A 27,885-nucleotide genomic window follows, 5' to 3' on the forward strand; every position below is an offset into this window, starting at 1 on the left:
AAATAAACATCAAGCCTAAAAACATAATACTGAATGTTCAGCTCCTTGTGTAGGAAATGTCTGTTTTTTGGTGTTGAATCCTGGTACATTGTCAGTCAGTTGCTATGGTAACAAGTATGTGTGTAGTGTAGCCAACAGAGAACAGCAAGAATACGAGTGGTTTTGAATTATTCTCCAAAAGTTTTTCTGAGTTATTTTTCCCATTGCAGAGTAGTCATCTTGCAATCAGAAGGTTGTAGGTTCGATACCAGCTTCTTCCTGCAACATGTCGATGTGCCTCTGGGCCAGGCACTTAACCCCAAATTGCCTACTGGTCTGTGTATGGGTGTATAAATGTGTGTGCGTTTGTGAGTGCAAATGGTGAATGTCACTCATTCACCCATGGGTCACACGGGTGAATGTGACCCATTTGTCTCATGGGTCACATTCCATGGGTCCATGGGTCATTCAAAGTGCTTTGAGTGTAAAGCACTTTCAGTGGTCAAAATGACTGGAACTGTGCTATATAAGTTGAGTCCATTGCCATGGTGCTGCACTGAATTAATACCTACATGTTCAGCTTCATTTTGGTAATGGAATTATTGAACCGCAGCAGCGTGGCTATGGATGGCATGTAAAACAGTCTTTTTTTCCTCCAGTGTTGTGCCCATATGCAAATTTCCAGATGTAAACTAGAGCATGCGAGGAGTCTATAGTCTTCTGACCTGTTGCTGGCTTTGCTCTTCTAGGTTAAGCTTAACCTCCAGTGACTGTCTTGCTTCCAGAAAAGCCTTTCGATGCTTCCGGTCAGCCATGTAGTACGATGTGACACCCACGGTGATGGCACAAATATAGATCACAATGTTGGCCAGTAGCTTGAAAAGAAACATGAAGAGAGATTTGAAATTAGAACTCAGGATGAGATGAAGATACATGCATTTATGAAGTATTTGACAACAAGAAACCCTATACATAGTTCCCACATGCCTGAATAGAAGTGATCCACACTGTCTTAGCGTACTAAGAACGTTTGTTTGTACAATGCCTAGCAGCCCCATGGCTTCAAGACCAACTAAAAAGGAAATATCTGGACACTCAACCAATGTGCATCAACAAAATTGTTGCAGTAAGGATGGACCCATATCAGACAGAGAAGGAATGTATGTCAGACAATGTGGTGAAGTTAACTGGCTGCTTTTGCTAGTAACGCTATAATCTCTGTTAAATCTGTTTACAACATTTTCAATCCTGGGCAGATTACATAAAATAAATAAATACATTTTCAAAAACTGATAAGGACCCACATGCAATCACTGAGACCAAGAATATCAAGGATTTTATTTATTCATAAATTTCCATAGTGGAGTATTTCAAATTAAAAAACAAGAAATGAATGGGTGCTTATTTTTGGGATTTTTTTCTAAATAATTGGAGATAGTTCTATACATACATACTAGCCTACAAATAAATAAGGAAAGATTGTGCCCACATTTTTGAAGCTATCAGCAAGTTTTTGCCAAAGATTTCTTGGCACAAACCAGAGCTGACCGGGAGCGACAACAACAACAACAACAACAACAACAACAACAATGGTGACTCCTGAAGCAGCAGCAAAAACTGTGAAGGTCAGCAGTTCATAGACTGGAAGTAGCCAAGACAAGTGTTGTTTCTTCTTTAAACAGTGTTTAATTACAATACTTTCAATGGTCAAACTGTAATGGTCTAAAGTTCAGAAATAAGCTTAATATTTAGCTATGTTTAATTATGGTGTGGACAACTGAGTGGAAAATTCACAGATCACATTTTACTCTTGAAAATGTCTAAGTGAAATGTCAGAAAACAAATACTGTTTCTGTCTAATCTTAGTGACCAAATGGTGATTTAAATGAAAACAAACCATTTGATATCTAAGAAATACCTTGGGCTGCCTGTGGATCAATTCCCAACTTTACCAACTTGTTTTCAGGTTTTCTATCTGGTTTTTTCCATTCCTAGAACACACATTTATAAGTTTTTGTTCCAGTTTATTTCAAATTATTAATTTCTCTATTATGCGATCACATTTTCAGCAAGAAGATGAATATATGTGGGTTTGTGCTTGTTAACCAAGTTTTGTTTGTCTTGGTTCACAGTGTAAGTTGCAGTAGTAACTGTATTCATCTGGATTTCTGAAACTGAAAACCCAGGGTATGAACATCCCTACTCTTGAACTTACTCTGAGTTGAAGACAGTGTTTGTTCGGTCCTCACCTCTGGTTATGACTAATTGGTTTATTTGATCAGTCCTTTACAAAAAACACAGACACAAAATAAAGCATATCACAGCTCTGGGAACTCCACCAGGTCAGAGTTAAATAACTCTGGTCCCCAAGAAGTTGTGGCAAGCGTTTCTTATTTTTATTTCGGAAAGATGACAACCCTACGCACTTATTTTCCACTGTTACTCTTATCATGTGTACCTGTGTCTGATTATTGCCTGCTGTCTCTCCCCCATTTCTCCACCTAAATATGTTCCTTCCAGCCAGACATTTTCTGCTAGACTGTACAACGCCTAAGAGCCTGTCCAGGGTTTCTTCTTGCCTTACCTTGACCTATGTTTATCACTGTGGTCCGTTTCTGACCTCAACTAAGGACTATATCTTGGATAGCTGCCACTTCTGAATCTGGTTACTCAAACTGGACAGAGCTTCTGGAGACAGGCACCAGTATCCCCACAACCCTGCATGAAAAAGCTGGTGTAGGCCATGTTTGTCTGTCACAAAAACCCACATAACTAAATCTCATCATCACAAATTATAAGCTCCACATTTTAAGTACAACATTAAACTCAAGTCACTCACAGAAATTACAGAACACTGTCATTATTTCTGCATAAAAGTTCATACCTGTCGATTACTGAAAAACATTCATTAACCCAGGTTAGTTTACGATAGTATTTCACAATTCCCGTCCTCAGGGACAATTGCCTTGCATGTTTTAGCTGTTTCCTCTGCATGCATTTGATTGCATGCAGAGGAGGTCATGCAATCATTTAAGTCAATTGTTCTGCAACAGAGACACATCTCTGTGCCATAAGAGCCACAATTGAGAAACACTAGTGTGAGACAATCTCACTGACCCATCTTCCCCTCTCAGGTATTACCTGTCTGGCGAGCGCTGAGCCCTGGATGTTCTCCTGCTGCTGTTGAGCAATGGTGACTCCAAGAACCAGGGTGTGAACCCCACAGGATACAGTAGTGATGAGCACAATGGGTGTTAATCTCAAAGGCAGAGTAAGGAAAAAAGAAAAGCTGAAGAAGGCCTGCCAACCCACTGTGTCACTAGCGTGGTGGAAACGAGCATAGTTTAGACCCAAGTGGCAAAATATCTGTAATGCGATAAGGATCCAGAGGGAATAGGGCACAAAACGCCTTGAGATCCGGTCTGGTAACAACCCAAAGCGGCACAGCAGGTAGAGAAGAATATCTCCCGCCAATCCCACAGTTGCCACAGAAACGGATGCAAGTTTTTCAGAGGTATAAACCACTGCACACATGATGAGGATGTAACTATCAAAAAGAGCAGCAAACACAACCAGCACCAAAAGTGTTTCATGTCTCTGCCTTCTGAAGTAGGTCTGGTAGAGATTCTCCAACGACTCCGGTGCAAATGTCAAGCGCATAAACCGTGGCAGGCAAAGGCAGGATCCAGAATTTCGAACTGTAACCTCGTGTGTTCGCCCAACAGCCTGCCCCGGATCAGAGGGCAATGTCACCGAGCAGTCTGCCGAATACTCCATAGAGTACTCTGGTTCAGAAAAAGCTTGATTGCGAGGCATGGTGAAAACTCTGAGCCAAAATTTTTCGTCTCTTTTACTCAAAGAATATAAGGCATGTTGTCCTGCAGCAGTGGATTAATATAAAAATAATGTTCAAATGTTCAAAACTTTTCACTTTGCAGAGTAAACTTGATTCTTCTGAGAACACACAATCGAGTGTTCTCACAATTTTCAACAGCACTGGTGTCCCCTTAGTCCAATGCAGTCAATCAATGTTCCATCACCAGCACAGGGTAGTTCTATTGTTTATCAGAAAGATGAATCAATACTGATTAGATGCTTCAATGTTCATCAACAAAAGGTGACCTTCTGCTATATCCCATATTTGTCTATTTTTGAAGAATTTGTTTCTCCATCATTTCTCTGAATTGAATAGTGTTTCCTTCTTCATCTTCCCATGCCTGAATACAGATAGACAGAAAGTTTAGCAAACAGATCTTTATACCATCCAACAATAGCTGTAGCATAGATTATGTCTATAGATAGATAGATAGATAGATAGATAGATAGATAGATAGATAGATAGATAGATAGATAGATAGATAGATAGATAGATAGATAGATAGATAGATAGATAGATAGATAGATAGATAGATCTCTCTTGCAAGTGATTTTGTATGGCTATATAGACAACATGCTTGCTCCCTCACACAGATATGTTGTGGAAGACGTCAAAAATCTAACATCCTAGTCTTACATACTTAGAGGCTATACTTTACTTTTTTCACTGCTTATCGACAGGCAACCCCATCTTCGGTTGCAATAGCCTCTCAATAAAAACATGTACATGTTACAGACACTCCTCTGACTAGGATTTCTCCTTCATCCCCTTGTTTCCATTAACCAACAATGCAGGACACATTTCATTTCTATAAGCTGTTCTGGATATTTGGGAAATGATGTACATCATATGTCCTCCTACTTCCACTTACCTTCTGAAATGCCAGATTACGTCTCATTGTTTGTGCTAAACATAATTAGCATTAGAATAACGAGGCTTCTCGCAGTCCTCTTGAAATGCTGCAGCTTACAGTAACACAGCCACACGGAGAGAATATTTTTCATCAAAATAAATAACTCAGTGAGACAAAATAAACGTAAGAGAGTCACCCTGACTTCGCACCGCATCTGTGTTCTCAGCAGAAAACTGAAAACCAGAAGCATTCAAAGATGTACACGGTGATGTCGCCTTGACTACTGCTGTTAATACGAACGATGCGGCAATACCGTCGCCATCTTGGTACGGGTTAGAGAGCTCCTCCCTCCCCGTTCTAGTCTCTCGGAAATTAAGTGAAAACATATTTAATGCATGTAAATATGTTCTGATGAGGCTAATTTGTCAGATTAAAATGCTTTCACTGTGAGTGAAAAATAATCAAAAGGAATAAAGTCGTTCAAAGGCCAGTGAATAGGTCATTTATAATGTGATTGACTTAGTGAATTTATTTATTGAACGAACTTTTTAAATTCTAAATTACTTAATGCATCGGCATATATGCATCCATATTCAATCAACTTATCTTACTGACTAATGTATTCATGCAGGTCATTCATTTCACTGTTTATATTCAATAGAGACACAGTGATGATGTCAAGCCTTTATTTTTAAAAAGGATTATTTTCTACATAAACTTTTCTGCTAAAGATGTGACATTTAAAATTACATTACACCAAAACAATAAACTTCTGCACTATGGTGCATTAGAAAAGTATTCACAACACATATGGCTTAGTTACAGATATGAATTTCAAACTGTAATAAATGCCTCCATTTATTTCCATATCTTCTAAGCATAGAAGACTCTTTGGTATCTGAGCCTTGACATCTTTCATCTTGACAACTAGTTCCAGGGCATCAAGAACATGACAGACTACAACATCACAATGCCCAAGCGTTGTGCATCACTGTCAGATGCACTCAATGAGCTCTACGCCTTCTTTAAGGATCCTAACACCACCCTCAGCTCCAGACTTCTACCACCACCTTTTGCTGTCTGTGTGACCACAGCAGATGTGAGGAAGTTCCTCCAGGGAGTCAACCCCCATAAGGCTTCAACACCATACTTGGTGCAAAAGCTCTAGATTCGGTTTCACAAAAGAGGTAGCACATATCTTACCACGGTAATTTATTCTATGAAGCCAGCCTCCTCCAGACCACGCCAACAACCAGGCTTAGTTAAACCTGGAGCCTTATCTGTTCAGTCTGTGCTCACACTGATTAGAAACTTATGTTTTGTCTGTGATCTTGTTTTGTTATCAGTTTTAGTCTTTTTTGTCACCAAAAAAGTCCTAGTATTCAGTCAAGTACTTTTTTACTATTGTGATGGTAGACACTGCCATTGTCCATTTCAGAATGACCCACATTGGCTCTGTAATTGTTCAATTGCATTTTGGAGGACCGCCGTTTGACAGAAAGGCTTTTAATAGACTATTGCAGAGTTGAGGGTATTTGAAAAATTGGTCATAAACAAAGATATTGTAATCAAACCACTGAAGTATAATTAAAGTATACTTTACATACTTTAGTTATATAAGAAAACTAAAATTAATTTATAAAAGTTATTTTAAGTTAAAATTCACAATTAAACAAATGCAGTTTAATTCACACAATACTGAAAACAAGTGCTTACATGATAAACTTTCCTTTTGTCTTTATCAAGTGGGCTGCTAATAAGATTCATTTTAGGAGGATATCTTCTTTATATCCAGTCCTCTTTTGATATTGCTGTTTTATCCATTGCCTTTGCGCTGACAGTTAATACATTTTGCTTCAAACCAAATGCATCAGAATTCAAACGGGAAGTTAGGATACAAACGGCTGTTGCTGTTCTTCAGCTTTTGCTGTGTTTTGGTTCAATAGAAACTGAACAGAAAATGTTTAGTGAAGAAATCTTAGATTTCGTTACAATTGCAGAAGCTTTTTCAACACAACACTGTTCTCATGTGAATAAACTGACATTTAGGTCATATTCTTACCGGAAAAACATGTTTGTACCAAAGACATGCCCAATTTACAGAGAGGTTTGGTGCCACAGATCTCCCACTCTCAATTAAACTCTAAACATTGTGATTCAGCCATCTTAACTGGGCTCAACAGCCTGATAAAGAAGGCTGGGTCTGTTCTTTCGATTCAGTGCAATACAGAGCGCTGCATCTTTCCTTATAAAACAGCCATGACCATCTTCAATAACTTGTTGTAGAATCTAAATCAGGGGTGCTCAAGTCCAGTCCTGGAGAGCTGCTGTCCTCTAATTGATATTTCCCATCTAATTGATATTTCTCCTTTCAAAATCAAATCTCTACAATAATGGAAAACATTCAAAGTGGTTATTGTGTGTGTGTTTCTACACATGTGGGAAAAAAATCCCTTTACATTTTGTACAAATTATACAACTTCATGAACACATTCATAAAGCCTCTTTCTCAAAAAGTAAAGTGAATCTGAACCATATTCACAGAACAAAAAATGTACTCAGTATACAGTTGTTTGGGTTTGATCCTTTTGAAAACTGTTAAAGCAGTAGCTGCTGATGCTGACAATTTGTCAGAGGTCTTTTAATCACAGATAATATGCATCATTTAGAGCAACACTGGAAAAAGGTTCTGCAAAATTAAGAGCACTCCCACGATGATGAGGCCACAGAAGAAAAGCCAGGGAGGGATAGGCCCTAAGATAAAAGGAAAAAAATTACAGTAAAAAATGAGAAGCTCTGCTATATGCATTTTAAATAAAACAATGTAAATGCCAGACTCACTTTCTTTGGAGACAGTGTGTACTTGACATCGACTATCCACAGCTACACTCAGCAATGCTGCTTTGTTGTTTCCTTTGATATTTTGGCCTTTCATCAAGTTGGGCAGAAAGACTACATCTGTCACAACAATGCCATGTGACTCATGAACATAGTACAGCTTCTGCAAAAATTAACATGCAAATAAACTTTTATGCATACACTTTATATGTTAAGGTTACTATGATGTTTATGTTACCTGTAGAGAAAAAGCAACATGAACTGCTACTGATCCAGTTACTGTTCCAAGGCCAAGAAACCTCCCAGAGTCACTGTTACAGAAAAGTCAAAGATTACATTTTTCATCTGCCATCCTCAAATGCTTCATTCATCTACTTTCTGTATGTACACACAAACACATATACATACACACAGACATATATGTGTGTGTATGTATTTGTGTGAGTCATGCGGTGTGTCATCATGGAAGAATATTGTGAGCATAAGATAATTCATATTGTTATTTCCATATTGTGTTTTGTACTGTGAAGTATTTATTTTTCATTTATCTACACCATTTCAGATTATTTTTTCTTCAAAATCAACAAATTTTTGCATTTTCCCTTTCAAATGCTCAGAAGCACAGCAGTGAGCTGAGCCTCACCTTGGACTGATCAACCTGTTAACTGCGCTCGCTGCCCCTCGGTGAGAGCATGTTCCTCCTGTCTGTACGTCGCCAATAAAATAGTTTAAGAAGTTTTCAGATATAAACTGATTTTCCATCATTTATCTTATGTAAATAATGTACAGTGTGCGTTGTCTCCAACTGTGTGTGTAACGTGATTCATGTGCTGAAGGGCGATCAGAAACGGCAGAGAACAGATTCGAGGTGAGGCAAGCAGTTTTCTTGCCTCACGGCAGGGGGCGCTCATGATACCACACGCGGTGACTCCACAACTGCAGAGTAAGAGACAAAGACAGCGAACTGTCCATACGGTACATAGGGGAAGCTAAACGCAACGAGTCTTCGTGTAGCTTGGCTGTTACAGAGGGAGAGAAAAAGGTGGTTTTTCTCAACGGGTTTTCCCTTTACTGTGCAGTATAGCACTAAATTAATAATATCTATCTTTCCAAATTTCATTGAGTTGACGGAATTACTCTGCCGTACATGTGAAAGTATAGTCTTTCTGTCCTTCAATGTTGTCGGCATGCGCAAAATGTCCGTATGTGAACAATATCATACTTATGATATTGATGAAAAACTTTTTTTCCCAACTTTTAATCTTCATCTTCTGGTTCTGGTTCAATTACCTCACAGCCAGACAGGAGATGACTTCAGTACCACATGGAGATGTTAACATTGGAAGTAAGATCTTGCCATCCCACTTGGTGATATAGCACGGAGGAGGTTTTTTGTCTCTTTTATGAGGGATTTGAACTGTGTAAAGCCTTATGGAATCTTTCTCATCTTCACCATTTCCAAACCTAAAAAGACACCAAAATAACTTAGATGGGCCTTTGAAGAGAAGAAACCCTTCTCCCATTTCCTTATCATCCTACCTGCAGGCCATATATCGATAAGTCTTTTCAGCAATTTGAGGCATGGTTTCAAGCCAGTTCAGACTTGTAACCAGTTGGTTGTTTCTCCACACATTGCATACAAAGTCTCGCCCCACAGTCACAAGTTGCTGCAAGAGGGAAACATAAAACATAAAATGAATGAACATTTATTTTGAACATTCATTACATTTATATTGAGAGCAATTGATAGTTCACCTTGCTTATTGTACTCATATCCAAATCTTCAATCTCCTTTTCATGTGCTTTAAAGTCAAACTTTTTCTCTAGGGATGGAAACTTAAAAAACATCCAAAGTGACAAGGTCAAAACAAAACCACACCACTCAGGGATCTACAAGGTTTATACAGAAACTTGCTTAACATATTTAATGTTTATTATTATTTACATTATTGATACCATTGTCAGTAAATGCATAACTATTAAACATTTTTGTTGTGTCAGCAAAAGAAACTTGAAGAATACTTTTTAGTTTTATTCTTTATCTGAATAGTTTGAATTTGTTGCTATTGGTAGATTGGACAATAAATGAATAAAGATAAGCTGTTGTCTGATTTTCAAATGTTTCATATGATTCCATGAACTAAAAGGCAAGTTTTGAAAATGTTTTGGGCTAAATTAAGAAAAAAACTGGAAGATGGGGGGAAAAACCCCAAAACATGCTGAATATTAGTGTAGTAGTAGGAAGGACCAGTGAAATATCATTCTTTGAAAAACTAAAATATTTTTTTATTTGTTTCTGATAACCTTAAGCAGATTCCAAAACATAAAAATGTCAGCTGGCTAATGTGGGAATATTTTTATATTTAAAAACTGATCAAAGTTTACCTCCCAAACTCTGATGTATCCATCGGTGCCTCCAGTCAACAGAAGGTTCATGTCAGGACTGAACCTAACAACTTTCTGAAGGGGGTCATGTGGGTTCAGGTCTGAGAGCACTTCAGCTATATTGGTCACTGTGATCTGAACCGTCTCATTCCTAGTATCCGACACGTCTCCAGCAGTAGAACGCTTCTTGAGATTACCTTTGCCAGCTTTCCCACATCTCTGTCTGGCATTGCTTAGTTCAAGGGTGTTACCTATAGCAGAAATCACAGTCTTAACATAAGACAAATAACACAATATGATGTTTTGAAGATTTTGCAATGCCTGGAATCAAGGTGAGGTAATATATACTATACAGCTGCAGCAGATTACATACCTATATGAACATATACACACATTCATTGGGCACTTTATTAGGTACACCTGTCCAACTGCTTATTGACGCAAATGTTAAATCAATCATGACAGCAACTCAATACATTTAGGCATGTAGACATGGCCAAAATGATCTGCTGCAGTTCAAACTGAGCATCAGAACGAGGAAGAAAGGTGACTTCAGTGACTTTGATCGTGGCGTGGTTGTTGGTGCGAGATGGGCTGATCTGAGTATTTCAGAAACTACTGATCTACTGGGATTTTCACACAAAACCATCTCTAGTGTTTACAGAGAATGGTTAGAAAAAGAGAAAATATCCAGTGAGTAGCAATTCTGTGGGCGCAAATGCCTTGTTGATGCCAGAAGTCAGCACATTGACCCTTGAGGCGGATGGGCTACAGCAGCAGAAGACCACACCGGGTGTCACTGTCAGCTGAACACAGGAAACTGAGGCTACAATTGACACAGGCTCACCAAAATTGGACGATAGAGGATTGGAAAAATGTTGCCTGTTCTGATGAGTCTTGATTTCTGCTGTGACCTTCAGATGGCGGGGTCAGAATTTGGCATCAACAACATGAAAGCATGGACCCATCCTGCTTTGTATCAATGGTTCAGGGTTCTGGTGGTTCAGTGGTGTGGGGATATTTTCCTGGTACACTTTGGGTCCATTAGTACCAATTGAGCATCATGTCAACACCACAGACTACCTGAGTATTGTTGCTAACCATGTCCATCTCTTTATGACCACAGTGTAACCATCTTCTGATGGGTACTTCCAGCAGGATAACACACCATGTTATAAATCATCTCAGACTGGTTTCTTGGGACACAACGAGTTCACTAAACTCGAATGGCCTCCACAGTCATCAGATCTCAATCCAATAGAGAACCTTTGGGATGTGATGGAACTTGAGATTGCATAAAGGATGTTCAGCCGACAAATTTGCAGCAACTGCCTGATGCTATCATGTCATTATGGACCAGGAATGTTTCCAGCAACTTGTTGGATCTCTGCCATGAAGGATTCTTAAGGCAAAAGGGGGTCCAACCCAGTACTAGGAAGGTGTACTTAATAAAGTGGGTGGTGAGTGTGTATTTATTTATTAGAAATTGCTTTGGGTTTATTTCAACTGCAATGGACACAGAGTTGGAAAAGAGCAGGGAAAAGAGAGAAAGAAAAGAGTAGGTAGGAGTTGTGAAGGGAAATCAGAAAAGAGAGCATACAAGGTAACCTGGAACCTTGGCCAACGGCCCCGCAACTAAACAAATGAAGCCACATTGGTGCCACTGCAACGCTAGTCCAGAGACACCAGGTCCAGTTCCTTTGGTGTTTTTATTATAAAATTATTATTTAGTTTAACAGGTTTGGATTTACTTCAGCATACATTCATTGATCATTGTCTATTCGTATATAGCTGTGCATTTTCTTTGCATCAATCAATATTCTTAGCAAAAACAGGGGTCCTGAAAATGTGCTAATTAATACAGAGACCGTAAGAGGGCATGGAAAAAAGAAAACCCAAGAAACTACTTTCTCTAACCGTCTCTAACCCTAACCCTACCTTGGGTGAAAAGGGTTTTTTAAGATACCTATTAAGGTTATAGTGTAAGACTGTGACTTCAAATTACAGCTCAGAATCGCCTCCCACAGACAGACAGCACAGGTATATTACACGTTTTCTGAATCTTTAAAGTCAGTTGAATATATTAGCTGTCAACTTTTCTGTCCTTGATGCCCCTGAATTATCTAGTTTAGTCAAAAAGTGTGGAAAAATGTTTATTATTTTTGGTTTAACAAATTCTAGTGACCTCTGTGTTGGTCAGAGACTCAAAATCTGACTTAAATGAAACCAAAGAGTCCCCTTTAAGATGATACTAAACACTATATTATAGAATTTTAACAAATGCCCATAACATGAGCTTAAACTAGGCATACACTAGTCTCAAAAAACAGAATTTGTCCAAAGGGGTTGTTAACTTCATGAGTTGATATGACTCAGCTACCATTTTGGGGAGGCTATCATTCCAAAATATTAACTAGAAAGTAGAGGTGTGCCGATCGATCAGCCATCGATTATAATCGGCTGATTTCCTTGGAAAAGTGTATGGTTGGTGATCGCTGATCACTGTCTCTTGTTGTTGATCACCAAAACCGATCACATTTACCTCACTTCGCAGTCTGCATGTGCAGCTTATTTCCTCTTTCCTTTAGATGGCGCAACCCTGCGGCAACAAATCCTGTTGTGTGGAACTATAATGCTCTGAGTGAATAGGCAGGTTCAATGCATCAACACAATGAATCTACCATAACATGGCATTTAAAAAACAAACACTTGATGGAGTTTTCCTATATCGAGGCTCAGCTCACTGCTGGAAAAAAGGACATCCAGAGCGGCCAGAGAGCAGGTAAAGCAACACACAGCTACCAACACTCACCCGGATTAGTACGATGGTAAGAAAGCTAAACAAATAACCCAAAAAACAACTCAAGTTTAAGGACTGGTGGTGTAAAACGCTGTTTCTGCTCTTGCTCTTGGACCACCGCTACGCACTACTGGTAGTAATAGTTTACAGACGGAGTGCTGCTCAACCTCCACCAGCCTGTAAACTCTCACACAGAACATCTGTTTAAAGCTGCCGCATGTAACTTAAAAGATTTTCGATATGTCTAAAATATATCTATGTTTAAATTAGGTGAATTTATTGCCAGATATGTTATACATTTTGCCACATAACATAGTGTCATTTATACCTAAATCTAAAAATTAACAGCCATCCCAGGCGATTGGCAAAGATTGGTGATTGGCAGATATCGCTTCATGGGTTATCGTATCGGCAGCAAAAACCCTGATTGGAGCAACCCTACAAGAGATATGCATCTTTTCAAAAAATATGGATAGACTTTGCCATCCAGAGATGGACCAAAAAATTGTCTTGCATGTGGAAAAAGAAGGGGTGGCAGTTTGATCATCTACGTAACCCTAGCCATGTCACAGTCAAGGCACAGTTGTTAGCTGTCAGCCTACGTCCCTACCATCTTCCTCGAGAGTTCAGTCACGTGATCTCCATTTGTGTTTACATTCTTCTGAGGGCGGAGCCAGCTGCTATCTGTCAAAGGATACAACGTGTCACAACACCCTGAGGCCCTAATAATAATATCTAGAGATTTTAATCATGTTACCCTGGATTTCACTCTGGCTATTTTTCACCTGGTTGTCAACTGTCCCACCAGGAAAAACAAGATCATTGATTTACTATACACCAATGTAAAGGATGCATGTAAGGCTGTTGCCTTTGCTCCACTGAGTCTTTTAAAATAAATAGATCCATTTATGAGAGGAATACAGGCATGTAGATATGGCACGGTTTGTTTAACTTCAATAATAATGTTTCTAAAGTCTTAGCTTTTAGTGAACCAAATTTGAGTTAAGGTTAAAATTATTTAAAATGTCACACTAAAGACTCTGGCTAACTTTGAATCAGATTACAAACCATCATATATGGTGGCTTATAATTTTTGAGCCCTGACAGCAGATGTGTGGTGTTTTAAAAACTGATCAAGGAAAAACAACACACACAAAAGAAAAAAACAAAAGCAATCCTTTAGTTCAAAGTATGTTTTAACTGTCTTTTTAAAAGAGCAAGTAATCTTCAGAAAGTTGTAAACCATACCATCTCTATGCGTAGCATTTTCTTCTTTCTGCAGGCAGAGTTTAAACTTCATGATGCTGCACTTGCCATCCTGTCCAGCAGCAATCACACCATCCCCAATAGCCATGTTTATAGTGGCACGTGTGTCCGTATCATGAGAGTGAAGAAGACTGGAGCTGTACTGATTTTTTCCAACCATCTGCACATCCAGGAAATGCTGAAAGACAAGTTTTCTACTGATGAAATCAGATTTGCATTCTGTCATTAGGGGTCTGTGCAAAGTTATATTAAAATGAATGAGAATTTACTAGAAATAAACCTAGAGATACGTACAATTAAAATGTACAAATAAAACAGACTGAACTTATAGTGCAGTTCAGACATTTTTTTTAAGTGTCTTGAGATGATCTGTTGTGAAGTGGTACTAAATAAATTCACTGATTTAAGCTGATCTTGCTAGGCATTCAAAGAACTTTCCACACAATCATCCTATTCACACACAAATTAATGTTAATATAATACTACTTAGTACAAAACCTTTTTTGGTGGCGTACATGCAGTATCAAGGAATGGTGCAGATGCTTGAGACATGATATAGAATAACTAGCAGAGTGTAGTAAAACTGTAAAAATAGTATGGACTACTTTTTGACAGTCCTTTCCACAAATTACCTCCCTTTATTGGTAAATACTGTTAACATGATCCTCTCCTTGGGCTGCCACCTTCTTGTGGTGGAGGGGTTTGAGTGCCCCAATGATCCCAGAAGCAATACTGTCTGGGGCTTCAATGGAGCCAGGCCTGGAGGTGGGGCATGATGGAAAGCACCTGGTGGCCGGCCTTTTACTCATGGAGCCCGACTGGGCTTAGCCCAAAGAGGAGAGATGGGTTCCCATGAGCCCACCACCAAAGGGGTCGGGTGAAGAGTGGGATGGTTGGTGGCCGAGGGAGAGGGCCCTGGTGGTCCGATCCTCGGTTGCAGAAGCTGGCTCTTGGGACATGGAATGTCACCCCTCTGGTGGGAACGGAGCTAGTGTGTGAGGTTGAGAGGTTCCAGCTAGAAATAGTTGGTCTCAACTTGACGCATGGCTCTGGTTCTGAAACCACTCCCCTTGAGAGGGGCTGGACATACTTTCACTCTGAAGTTGCCCATCATATTTTAATTGTAGGTGATTTTAATATACATGTATGCTTTCCAGATAAACCTCTGGTGAAGGACTTTTTGGACTTGATTGATTCATTCCATTTGACACAATCTGTGGTTGGGCCAACACACTTAAAGGGACATACTTTGGATTTGGTCTTATCACATGGACTTTGTTTGGACATTACTGAAATTTTTCAGACCTTCATTTCTGATCATTTGCCCATTTTATTTTCTGTTAATATTTCATCTTCTGTGGATACAAACAATACTAAAGTCCTACTTTCTAATACTATAAATTCTGAAACTGCTCTTCAGCTAAATGCAGTCATTGTTAATACTGCGTTCCCTACTGATAGCGATCTGGATGTTGAAGCTCTTATTTTAAATTTTACCAACACATGCTTAAATGCTCTAAATACGGTAGCTCCCTTGAAAACTATAAAAACTACAAATAAGAAACGTTTGGAGCCGTGGCTCAATGAAAGCACTCGTGCACTCAGACGGGAATGTAGGCGTGCTGAGAGGAGATGGAAAAAAGATAAATTGCAGGTTTCGTTTGAAATTTTAAAAGACTGTTTATTTAATTATCAGAATAATGTTAAATTAGCAAAATCTAAATATTTCATTAATCTTGTAGCTTTGAATAAGCATAGGCCTCAAGTCCTTTTTAGTGTTCTGGATAGGATTGTTAATCCTTTGACTACATCTGGCCCTTTAGCCTCTGTTGAACTTTGTGAGGCTTTCTCTAAGTTCTTCACTGAAAAAATTGTAGCTCTTAGAGGCTCAAATACCCGAGTAGCTTTAGATTCCCATGAAATGCCGCAATGCACAGCTATTCTGGAGCATTTTCAACCAGTTTCTTTAGAAGAACTGACTTCAGTTATTAAACATCTGCAGCCATCAAATTATCCTTTGGATTGTCTTCCTACTCGTTTGATAAAAGACGTTTTTCTTACTTCTAGCCTATATATCCTAATGGTGATAAATGCCTCATTGCAGTCAGGTTGTGTCCCATCAATACTTAAACATGCTGTGGTTAAACCCCTTCTTAAAAACCCCAATCTGGACTCAAGTGTGCTAGCAAATTTTAGGCCCATTTCTAAACTCCCTTTTTTATCTAAGGTCCTTGAAAAATTGGTTTATATTCAGCTTGAATTCTATCTAAAAATCAATAATATAACTGAGAAATTCCAGTCTGGGTTTAAAGTTGCTCATAGCACTGAAACAGCTTTGCTTCGAGTTTATAATGACCTTCTTTTAACAGTTGATTCAGGCAATGTTGCGGTTTTATTACTTTTAGATCTGAGCGCTGCATTTGACACTGTTGATCATCAGATTCTTTTAAACAGATTAAAACATTGTGTTGGCCTGAGAGGCCCAGTATTTGAATGGTTCAAATCTTATTTAGAAAACAGAACTTTCACAGTTAATCTTGACCACTGCTATTCTGGGGCCAAACCTTTAAAGTATGGCATCCCCCAAGGCTCAATTTTAGGTCCCATTTTGTACATTTTATATTTATTGCCTCTAGGTCAGATATTTCATAAATTTAACGTTTCCTTTCATTGCTTTGCAGATGACGTCCAGATTTATATGCCCTTTAAACTAAAAAATGGAAATAATGAATCTCTTCAGCTATTGACAGATTGTTTGACTGAAGTTAAATCTTGGATGGGACAAAACTTTCTTCACCTAAATCAAAGAAAAACTCAAGTTATATTATTTGGCCAAAGTCTTTACCCTACAAAACCAGATCAGATTCTGGGTTCTTTATCTCAATTTTGTGAGACCTCAGTTAGGAATCTTGGCTTTACTTTTGATAGCTGTTTAAAGCTCGATAAACAAGTTAGTTTCTGTCGTTAAATCGAGTTTTTATCACCTATGGATTTTAGCAAAAATCAAATCTTATTTTTGTTTTAAGGACTTTGAAGGACTGATCCATGCCTTCATTACCACTCGTCTGGATTATTGTAATTCTTTATATAGTGGCATGGTTAAATCACAGATTCATCAACTTCAAATGATCCAGAATGCAGCAGCACGGCTTCTTACAGGAACCAGGAAGCATGACCATATAAGGCCTACGCTGGTCAATTACACTGGCTGCCTGTTATGTATAGAATAGATTTTAAGATTCTTTTATTAACTTATAAAGTTTTAAATGGGTTAGCTCCCCCTTATCTCCAGGACCTTTTAAAATTTCAGTCTGTGTCCAGAACGCTCAGATCAAACAATCAGCTTTTACTTCCAGTCCCTCAGACCGACTAAGGAAAGGAGATCGGGCTTTTTGTTGTTGCTCCTAATTTATGGAACAATTTGCCTTTTCAGATTAGATATGCTTGCAGCCTGGATCATTTTAAATCGCTTCTCAAAACTCATTTTTATTCGTTGGCTTTTAACTGAAGCAATTTTTTGATATTCTGTTTTATCTATTTGTGTTACTGTCGTTCCTGTGCAGCACTTTGGTGCAGTTTTATACCTGTTTTAAAGTGCTATATACATAAATTTGACATTGACAAGGTGATAGGCGCAGGGCAGGAGTGGGCATACTTGTTGTCCCCCATCTCGGTGCCTGTACGTTGGGGTTTACCCTGGTGAACGACAGATTATCCTCCCTCAGCGTATTGGTGGCGGGACGGGTTCTGACTGTTTGTGCTTACAGGCCGGACAAAAGTTCAGATTACCCACCCTTCTTGGAGTACTTGGAGGGAGTACTGGACTGTGCCCCTCCTGTTCTCTCGCTGGGATGCGGACTCTCTTGTTCTGTTGGGGGACTTCAACGCCCATGTGGGCAATGACAGTGAAATCTGCGACCAAATGTCTTGGACACTCAGGTGAGGAGAGGTGCGGAGCTGTCCACTGACAATTACCTGGTGGCGAGTTGGCTCTGGTGATGGGGGAGGATGCTGGTCAGACCTCGCAGGCCCAAACATTTTGTGAGGGTCTGCTGGGAATGTCTGTCAGGGTCTCCTGTGAGTTGGGGCTTTAACTCCCTTCTCCAGCAGAACTTTGAACACATTCCTGGGGAGGTGAGGAACATTGAGTCTGAGTTCGACCATGTTCTGTGCCTCCATTGTCAAAGCGGCTTATCGGAGCTGTGACCGCAAGGTTGTTGGTGCCTGCCAAATGAACCAGCTGCTACAAAGTGGGACTCACCCTGAATGGTTAACTGAAGGGCGGACAATCCTAATCCAGAAGGATCCATCAAAGGGTCCAGTCCCACCCAACTACCGACCAATAACCTGCCTCTCCACAACCTGGAAGCTCATGTCAGGCATCATAGCGGCCAAGATAAGCAAACACATGGATAAACACATGAGCACGGCACAGAAGGGTATCGGTGTAAATACCAGAGGAGCCAAACACCAACTCCTCGTAGACCGCACAGTTTGCCCGAGACTGCAAAACCCGACACACCAACCTGTGCATGGCTTGGATCGATTACAAGAAAGCCTATGACTCAATGCCGCATACTTGGATCATTGAATGCCTAGAGATGTATAACATCAACAGGATTCTGAGAGCCTTCATTGCAAACTCGATGAGGCTGTGGAAAACCACCCTTGAAGCCAACTGCAAACCACTTGCATAAGTGTCCATCAAATGTGGCATATATCAAGGAGATGCTCTGTCCCTGCTACTGTTCTGCATAGGCCTGAACCCCCTCAGCCAAATTATCAACAAGACTGGCTACGGATACCGACTCAAAAATGGGGCCAACATCAGTCACTTTCTATACATGGATGACATCAAGCTGTATGCCAAGAGTGAGCGAGACATCGACTCACTGATCCACACCACCAGGATCTACAGCAAGGACATTGGGATGTCATTCGGACTAGAGAAATGTGGTCGGCTGATCACAAAGAGGGGGAAGGTGATCTGCACAGAAGGAGTCTCACTCCCACAAGGAACAATAGCAGACATAGAGGACAGTTATAAGTACCTAGGTATACCACAAGCAAATGGCAACCTCGATGAGGCCACAAGGAATGGAGCCACAGCTAAATACCTCCAACGAATAAGGCAAGTCCTGAGAAGCCAGCTTAATGGCAAGAACAAAATCCGTGCGATAAACAGCTATGCCTTGCCAGTAATCAGATACCCTGCTGGAATAATTAGCTGGCCAAAGGAGGAGATAAAAGTCACAGATATTAAGACTAGAAAGCTACTAACCATGCATGGAGGGTTCTATCCCAAATCCAGGCAGAGGACTAGTGAGTGTGAGAACCACTGTCCAGGACGAAACAACTAAGATCCATAAATACATCAGGGACAAAGCCTCAACAGACAATGTGCTCAGTGAATGTCTCAGACAGCAGGGAACGGAGGTTGAGGTGCCAGAGATACCATCATGGGAGGACAAGCCCCTACATGGGATGTACCACCAGCAAATAACCAAAGTGGCTGATATCAGTAAATCCTACCAATGGCTAGAAAAAGCTGGACTCAAGGACAGCACAGAGGCCCTCATCCTGGCCGCCCAGGAACAGGCCCTAAACACCAGAGCAATAGAGGCCCAGATCTACCACACCAGACAAGACCCAAGGTGTAGGTTGTGCAAGGAGGCCCAGACAGTCCAGCACATAACAGCAGGGTGCAAGATACTGGCAGGGAAAGCATACATGGAACGACATAACCAAGTGGCAGGTATAGTGTACAGAAACATCTGTGCAGAATATGGACTGGAAACCCCGAGATCAAAGTGGGAAACACCCCCAAAGGTGGTGGAGAACGCCAGAGCTAAGATCCTGTGGGACTTCCAAATCCAGACAGATAAAATGGTAATGGCGAACCAACCAGACATTGTCGTAGTGGATAAACATCAGAGGAAAGCCGTTGTGGTAGATGTAGCAATACCAAGTGATTGCAACATCAGGAAAAAGGAGAAACTGGAGAAATACCAGGCCTCAGGGAGGAACTGGAGAGGGCCTGGAAGGTGAAGACCACAGTGGTGCCTGTGGTCATCGGGCCCTCGGCAGTAACCCCCAAACTGGAGCAGTGGCTACAACAGATCCCAGGAACAACATCAGACATCTCAGTCCAGAAATGTGCAGTCCTTGGCACAGCCAAGATACTGCAGGACCCTCAAGCTCCCAGGCCTCTGGTAGAGGACCCGAGCTCAGAGGATAAGAACCACCCGCGGTGGGTGAGAAGGGATTTTTATTTATTTATATATATATATGAATATGTATTTTTTCTTTAATTTGAAAAATAAGGCGAAAACCTGCTGTCGTGTAAACATACCAAAGACCAATTGCATAGAGCCTCTGATGTGTCCAAATGAATTCTCCTGCATTAATTTCCCAACACTTGACACAATCACACTGATAAAATTAAACAAGATACAATATATTTTTTAATAAGGCCTACCTTATTTAAAGAGAAACTCACTCCAACAACTTTTCTGGGGCGCAAGAAGGCTAATTAATCCACTGTGTTTATGCTAATATTGCTCGTCATCGCTCCTTCTCAGTCTATGCCAAACCACGCCCACACACACCAGAGCTCAAGGCAAGTCCATCCTGATGAATCCTGTGGACGCTTGCTGGCCCTGGGCTGACCAAAGTGAGCCCCAATGAGCCGCAAACCAAGGGGGCATGGCTACATGCCTGATAGTCGTAATTCTGAATGAGGCTGTCAGAAGTCAACTCTTCGGAAAGACCCCGGGATTTTCCCCAGGCGATTTGACACCAGGTTTCTTAGAAAATTTATCAAAATGTGATACATTTTGGAATCGCTGCCAGCGGCTATTGGTAACTTGACACACTCCTTCTGGTTATGTGTTCAGCTTCACTCATTTTGGAAGAACATTTTTCATTTTTTTTCCCAACAGCTTTTGGAAAGAAATGGGACCCAGAACCACTTATTGCAATGATTGGGGTCTCCAGCCACTAAGCAGGAGAAAACGGTGATTGCCAAAAGGTTGATTTTGGAAAAAGGACTCTGTGCCCACATTTGATCTCTGGTTGGGGGAACTAACAAACACTCTGCATCTGGAAAGACTGAGATATCACAATGAAGATAAAAAGTCAGTCTGTTTGAGAAAATATGGAATCCTGTATTAAAATCCCTTCAATGAAAAATTGTTAATGACAGACCTGCCACGGTTGAGATCTTGTATTCACTTTATGATGTACTTACGTTGTTTTGACTTTGTAAGTGCTTTATGATGTGCCGATTTGGGATGGTGAGGGATGGGTGGGAATTTGATCTGTTATGTTAATCTATGTATGTCAGTATGAAAAATTTAATTTAAAAAAAAGTGATACATTATTTATAAAATGTATTTATTTTTAGGTTGTTTTTTTAAAGTTGTTTAACAAATTTATTGTAAATATCAGATCTTACTAGCTACTTATACCAGCTGACCCTGATTTAAACACCAGTGACGTGTGGTGAAGTTCATAGCGGAGGCATTGACTTAATCATAATCTCTGATAGTATTGGGTACTGGGCTCTTTTATATGGGCTGCTAGGTCCCTGTATGACCGGTGTCAAAGTCTGGTCTGCATTGCCGGCAGTAAGTCAGGCTTTTTTACGGTGAAAGTTGAACTCCGCCACGATTGCCCTGTGTCACCGATTTTGTTCATTACTTTCATGGACAGAATTTCTAGGGGCAGCCATGGTGTTGAAGGGATCCGTTTTGGTGGCTTTAGAGGATCAAATCCAAGACTATGGTCTTGAGCTGTAAAAGGGTAGAGTGCCTTCTCTGGGCTCTCCATTAAGTTTTAGGTGATAGATGGGAGCTGAATCATTTAGGGTTAAAATACGTTTCCCTGGTAGCAGCTTTCCTCAGCAGGTCTGTGGACTTCTATCAGCTGTGTTATTTCACATCGGTGCACTTTGCGTCGCAACCAAGCTCAGAGGAGTGTGGCGCAGAGTGAAGCAGAATGAGCCTCTGCTGCTGTGCACATAAGATACAAGTGAATATTATGACAAAGTTTGTGCTGTTGGTTCTGGAAAACAAACGGGTCCTCAGTGGAGGTTTCTGGGATTGGCACCAGAAAGGTGGTTTGCCCAGGGAGCCAAACAGGCCAAGACCGCTTCTGCCGGTCCTGATCACATGAACATAATCAATGCTTTGTGCACTGGTGTGACACACAAAGTAGCTGGTTAATGGATTTGAGATGTGGAGCAATGTTTTTCAAACACAAAAACAAAGTAAGAAAAACGTAAAAAATCTGAATAAAACAGAGACTCCTCTGAGAGTATAAATTAATAACAATATTTATTATTATGTGTCAGACCTGCTGTGTTGAACTTTTCTTAAATATCCAGTATATAGTGAACAGAACCTTAATGAGAATTAAACCAAATTACTGGAGGAGGTAGAATTTAATTAAATTTTTCGGTGGGATTAATAAAGTATTACTGAATTTGAAACCTGAAAATAAAACTGAAAATTAGTAGCTACTTTGACCTGATATTTCAATTTAGACATTATAAATATTCATCAAATGAATCTCTCTTTGGTGTAGCACACAGACTGTTATTTCAAACCTCTTCCTGTTTCAGACTAATAAACTAGAAGTTATGAATCTTCTGCAGGAGCATTGTTAAAATTATTTGAAGGCATAGAATCAGCCCAGTACAGGTTCACTTTCTCAGGTTAGACAGACTCGCCTGGTATAAAGCTAATTTTTTAGTACTAGAATTACACTTATTAATTTAATCAAAGCATGTCATGAATATGTGTGCATGTACTCCATCTTAAGTCCAGAGCATAATAGATTTTTTGTTGCTTTTGCCACCTCAAGATGATATGCATATAAGATATGACAAACGGCACTATTCAGAGATGCAATGAGATTGTATCATCTTTGTAATTCTGACATTTTACCGTCACTGTAGTTCTAAAGAGCAGCTCAGAGGGAGAGACAAAATTCTATTTTGACACTGATTTGTGTCAGTTAGACTTTTGTTTTGACTTGAATTTGGCTCGTTTTTTTGTTAATTATGTTGCCACAGTTACTCGAAATGCCAACAAAAGTAATAGCTCCCCTCACGGGACCGAGCCGCATGTTTTGATATAAATATTGTGAGGAGGCACGCAGCAGTACAGGCCGCATTAACGGTAGTAGGAAGCAGCAGTTATTTTGAGGTGAAGAACAATAGATGCCTGCCATACATTTTTATGGCAGGCATCTATTAAGACTCACAACAATTAACACCAATACATTGTTCTAGCTCAGTAGTATTGAGACTTCAGTCTAAAGCAGTGTTTCTCAAACTTTTTTTAGTCTGAGGGTTATTTACCCCATTTAAAAACACTGAAGGACCACCTAACTTGTAATTGCCCCCCGCAATAATACAACATCTTAATATATACAACCTGAAATGAAAATAGTCTCTTAATTCACTGTCTTTGTTCCTCTGAATCTGAAGGGTGGCTTTGTTTTGTAAATGTGACTAGCCACAATAAAACCATGAACAAGTCTACTTGGACGTTTTGAGTTACAGATTCTGAAAGTATGAATTCGAAGCTTTCCAGTCTCAGAAAACACATGGAAATCAAAAAATTTTCTTTACTAGTGTTCTGCGCACTAATAATATTTAAGGCACGTGTCCAACTCACGGCCCGGGGGCCACATTCGGCCCGCCGTGTAAACATATCCGGCCCGCGAAACCATTTTACATTATTGTTATTAATGGCCCGTCGATATGAACAACGCCGTCGAGGGTATACCTTTTTCGCCGCGCTGATAACACAATACTGCACAGAACTACACATCCCACAATGCAATGCTTTGGCTGCCTTGCGGCGCATCTCCTGTGTCCATTCAGGCCCTGAGAGGCACTCAGAGTTTTTGGTTGCTCTTATGGACTGCGTAAACTGAGCACCATTCCATTCGAAGTTCTACAAGTACCCCAAGGACCATCGGAACAGTCAGTCTTCCATGTTAAACTTTAAACGATAGCGTGCAGATAGCTGGAAGCCGAAGATCCCCTCACAATGGCGAAGAGAAAAGTTGATTCTGAAAACAGAGCCTTTAATAACCGATGGGAGGCTGACTATATGTTTACTGACATTGCAGGTAAACCCCGGTCTCTTATTTGTGGCGCTAATGTGGCTGTAATGAAAGAATTCAATCTAAGACGGCACTTTGAGACAAAACATAAGGATGGAAGTGCGAGTTAGCGTTCCTGGCTGACGTAATAGCTCATCTTAACGCCTTAAATCTGCAGCTCCAGGGACGTGACTGCAGGATCACTGACATGTATGACATGGTGAAGGCGTTTCAAGTGAAGCTGCTTTTATGGGAGACACAAATGCAACAGTGCAACTTGCCTCACTTTCCCTGTTGCCAAGTAATGTTGAACCAAGTCAGCACAACTGTGTTCCCCAAAACGCACTTTGCCGACAAACTGAGCACTACGCGCTGAGTTCGCACGGCGGTTTAGTGACTTTGAAGCACACAAAAAAAGTTTTGAGTTGCTTTGCCACCCATTTGCCATTGATGTTGAAACTGCACCTGTGCAGATTCAGATGGAACTGATTGAGCTGCAGTGAAATGGGACACTGAAGGCAAAGTATGACACTGCAGGGCCCGCACAGTTCATTCACTCTATCCCTGCAGCAATGCCCCAGCTCCGTCTTCATGCGGCTCGAACCTTGTGCATGTTTGGGAGCCCATGTCTGTGTGAGAAGCTCTTCTCAGTGATGAAGATTAACAAAACAGCACACAGAAGTCGTCTCACTGATGACCACCTGCAGTCCATCCTGAGAATCTCCACAACACAGGACTTCACACCAAACATAAAGCAACTTGTTGCCAAAAAAAGATGCCAGGTGTCTGGCTGTGATCAGAGCAAATGATCAGACCAGAGTCATAAGAGCAAAGAAAACGGAATGATTAGAATTGTTATTTCTAAAAAGTACATATTTTATGTATATTTCCAGGTTTTGTAGCATGTTCATATTTCTACTTTTGACAGGAAATATTTTAAGGAGAGCAAAATATTTTGGGATATTTAAGTTTATTTTTTTAACATATACATTGACATAGGAGCAAAGGAATTTGAATGTTATTTTAATAAGTTGTTTAAGTTCTAAGTTGTATAATTTAACGGGATATTTTTTAAATACTGTATAAGTGATTTAAGGTTTAAATGTAATATTCCTGTCTGTTTTTATTCATATTTATGTCCCAAAAACATTAAATTTAAGTGTGTTTAATAAATGTTTATCCTGGGTGGCACGTGACTTTAAGTGTGTTTTGAATTTTGGCCCCTTCTGCAAATGAGTTTGACATCCCTGATTGAAGGAATATTTCTAATTTAGAAGCATAATGAAGAAAAAACAAACTTGAGTTGCATTGGCAAAAACAAACATTTTCTTTCAGCCATTTTATGTAGCCCAATATAAATAACTTTATATTTTAGGTGTTAAGATTACAGTTGGTGAGCATGGGTGTGCCTCTGTGCACCACCTCTTCCCCATCATTCCGCATTCCCTGGACCTACAACTACATGCATGTGGCATGCTGTTTATCATAGTCTTCAAAAACAAAAGTTCTGGACCTCACCCTGAGAAACTTTCCACTGGTATCTTTTGGGTTTCTTTTTAGTGACCTGGTCTTAAACCATTTGTCCTTTATTATTTTTAAGCACAATCCTTTGGTAAGCTGACTTTAGCATCGCATGGGAAATTAACAGTTGTTTACATGGAGTACACCGCGGCCCACACTTTGAGAAAGACTGATCTAAATGATCATCTGTACTTACGACACCATTTTTTATTCCTGTCTTTGAGGGACCCCCTCCTCCAGCTGTTATCACAAGCCCTGTAGTGGCATCCACTTTGACGGTGTACAGTGGAAATGGGGCTCTATACAGATCCAGCACCTTCTTCTTCCCCATAGTTTATCATGGACGTCCTTATTCAACCACACCTGTTGAAAACACAGCATTAAGCTTTTCTGGTTATGCATACAGTGACACAAATAAACACAACACTAAAATTTCAAGATTGAAATTTGGTAATAGTGGAAGATTTCTTTGAAAGAACAGAATGTTTGCTAGCTAATTGCAAAAATAATATTAATTAATATTATGATGAAAGCTCCTTTATTTGTGCAAAACCAACAAGTAGGGGACATGTTAGCCATTGTATATGAATACATAATTAAAGAGTTATTTTTTACTATTTGGCCAAACAGTAAACAGGGTAATATTTAAACACTGAGCAGACATGTTAATATTGTTTTGCAAACATTTTTTATTTAATTAAAACTGCTTCATTTTAACCCTCTCAGACTCAAATTACTTGCAAAGAATAGCTAAGTAGCACTGAGTTGTTGCAAATCTGCAACATCTGCCTGGAGAGGATTAAGGACCAAAATTTTAAAACTCCTAAAAGGTTTGATCTAGTGCTTCTATTTGCCTGTCAATTTACTGTTAATCGACTAAAATAAATTCTGTTTCAACATATTTTTTTACAGCATAAAGAACACTTTGTTCTGAATCCATGCAAATGGTCTCAGCAGCAATTCTGTAAAATTCTTGTTTTCTTTTGTAAGTTTGCTTAATATTTTCTTTTAACTATAGTAGTTTGTGTGGATGCATGCAAAGTGTGAAAACATCAAGCCTTAGTTCAGCAATGTTTTTTGGGGCCACACCAGCTAATATTACAAACGTCTGAATCAGCCAAACCAACCACATCAATGTTTCAGGTTTACATTTATCCATTGACACACCTGAAAATAACACCCAACTTAAAAATCCCTCCATGCAGCCCAATGAAATCTGTCAACAAAATAAAAAGCATGAAGAAACAAAACTGAAGCCAGTGTGACTGCATTTTGCCTTCAGGCTGATTACACCTTTTGCACAAATACTATTGTAAAGCAGAATTAAAACAGGTTTCAGAGTATTAAACAAATATTATACAACTGATTAAAATGATACACTTTGAAAAACGTATAAATCCACTGAACATATTTTGATTAAAAAAAAAACTTAAATGCGAAATATTACAACTTGAGACTTGAGGTCAGGGACGACGAAGAATACAGAGAAAATGTGACAGAGTTAAAGGAGAGGGCTAAACAATTAACAAGCAAGTGTGTTTACAGGCAGGTACTTTAACTTTATACGTGGCGAAACATACTAACTGTAATTATAACAATATATCTGCTGTATATAAAAACGATGTACGGGGGTCTTTGAGTTTACACTTTAATGCTCATTTTGTATGGAAAAGATGGCGGTCAATCTGATCCAATGAGCACTTCCATTTCGCATCTAAAACGACATTTCGCACTCATATATTTAAACCCTGGTGTGAGAATTGATTTTTCGTTGGCAATAAGAATGCGTAAACCTTAGGTAGAAGTTAATTCATTAATGTAATTGCACATGCTCCGAAAACTTTTTATTACATTCCTCCTAATTGTAATGGCTCGACTTCCCGACCAGAACAACATGACGCCTCGCCTTCATAAACCTACAGGATCGGAGTCTGTCACAAAAACTCGTCCGTCTGTCACTGCAGTGATGTATCAGAATTACAACTTTCTGCACGGTACTTACTCATCTTGTCACGGAATCTTAAGTTCCCTACCTTTGCAGTTTTTACTGTTTATCTCGAATAGCGTTTTGTTAAAATCCTTTGCAATAAACCGAACGAATTCATTTTTGAATAATTAATAATAAAAGAGAACACTTTGATACATGCTAAAGCTACTTTCCAACCTACACGTCAACAAGAAGTTCTTCTTCTTCTTCCTCCTTTTTCTTCTTCTGTTTATTGCAAGCCAGCTTAAGGGCCTTTTACCGCC

At 39.7% G+C, this 27,885-nt stretch overlaps 2 protein-coding genes across 7 annotated transcripts in view; both read right to left on the bottom strand.

The window, feature by feature from the left end:
- The window catches only part of adcy3a (adenylate cyclase 3a), a 46,328-nt gene extending 41,307 nt beyond the window's left edge, over positions 1 to 5,021 (bottom strand). For 3 of the 4 annotated variants that reach the window (XM_055023127.1, XM_055023126.1, XM_055023125.1), the window contains exons 1-3: positions 4,728 to 5,021; positions 3,121 to 4,196; positions 705 to 854 (exon numbers count right to left, since the gene is read on the bottom strand). In XM_055023127.1, the coding sequence (XP_054879102.1) occupies positions 705 to 854; positions 3,121 to 3,795 (825 nt within the window). In that variant the 5' untranslated portion in view covers positions 3,796 to 4,196; positions 4,728 to 5,021. The remainder of the gene's footprint in view (positions 1 to 704; positions 855 to 3,120; positions 4,197 to 4,727) is intronic. The other variant, XM_055023128.1, reaches the window with a different exon arrangement.
- A 1,250-nt stretch (positions 5,022 to 6,271) lies between these two features.
- preb (prolactin regulatory element binding) lies at positions 6,272 to 27,797 on the bottom strand. 3 transcript variants are annotated; one of them, XM_055023187.1, is made up of 10 exons: positions 27,638 to 27,797; positions 25,832 to 25,998; positions 13,981 to 14,176; positions 9,933 to 10,183; positions 9,303 to 9,383; positions 9,087 to 9,214; positions 8,838 to 9,011; positions 7,786 to 7,858; positions 7,551 to 7,707; positions 6,272 to 7,463 (listed from the first exon to the last, which is right to left on the bottom strand). In XM_055023187.1, exons 2-10 carry the CDS (start codon positions 25,964 to 25,966, stop codon positions 7,375 to 7,377), a joined length of 1,284 nt encoding a protein of 427 aa, XP_054879162.1. In that variant the 5' UTR covers positions 25,967 to 25,998; positions 27,638 to 27,797; the 3' UTR covers positions 6,272 to 7,374. The 3 variants fall into 3 exon arrangements, with proteins under 3 accessions (XP_054879162.1, XP_054879161.1, XP_054879163.1); XM_055023186.1 differs by having other exon boundaries at positions 7,551 to 7,710; XM_055023188.1 differs by lacking the exon at positions 6,272 to 7,463 and having other exon boundaries at positions 7,572 to 7,667.
- Positions 27,798 to 27,885: the final 88 nt, after the last annotated feature.

This window comes from Poeciliopsis prolifica, unplaced genomic scaffold, assembly GCF_027474105.1.
Source record: "Poeciliopsis prolifica strain line A6 unplaced genomic scaffold, Auburn_PproV2 SCAFFOLD096, whole genome shotgun sequence".
In the NCBI taxonomy this organism is placed as follows: Eukaryota; Metazoa; Chordata; class Actinopteri; order Cyprinodontiformes; family Poeciliidae; genus Poeciliopsis; species Poeciliopsis prolifica.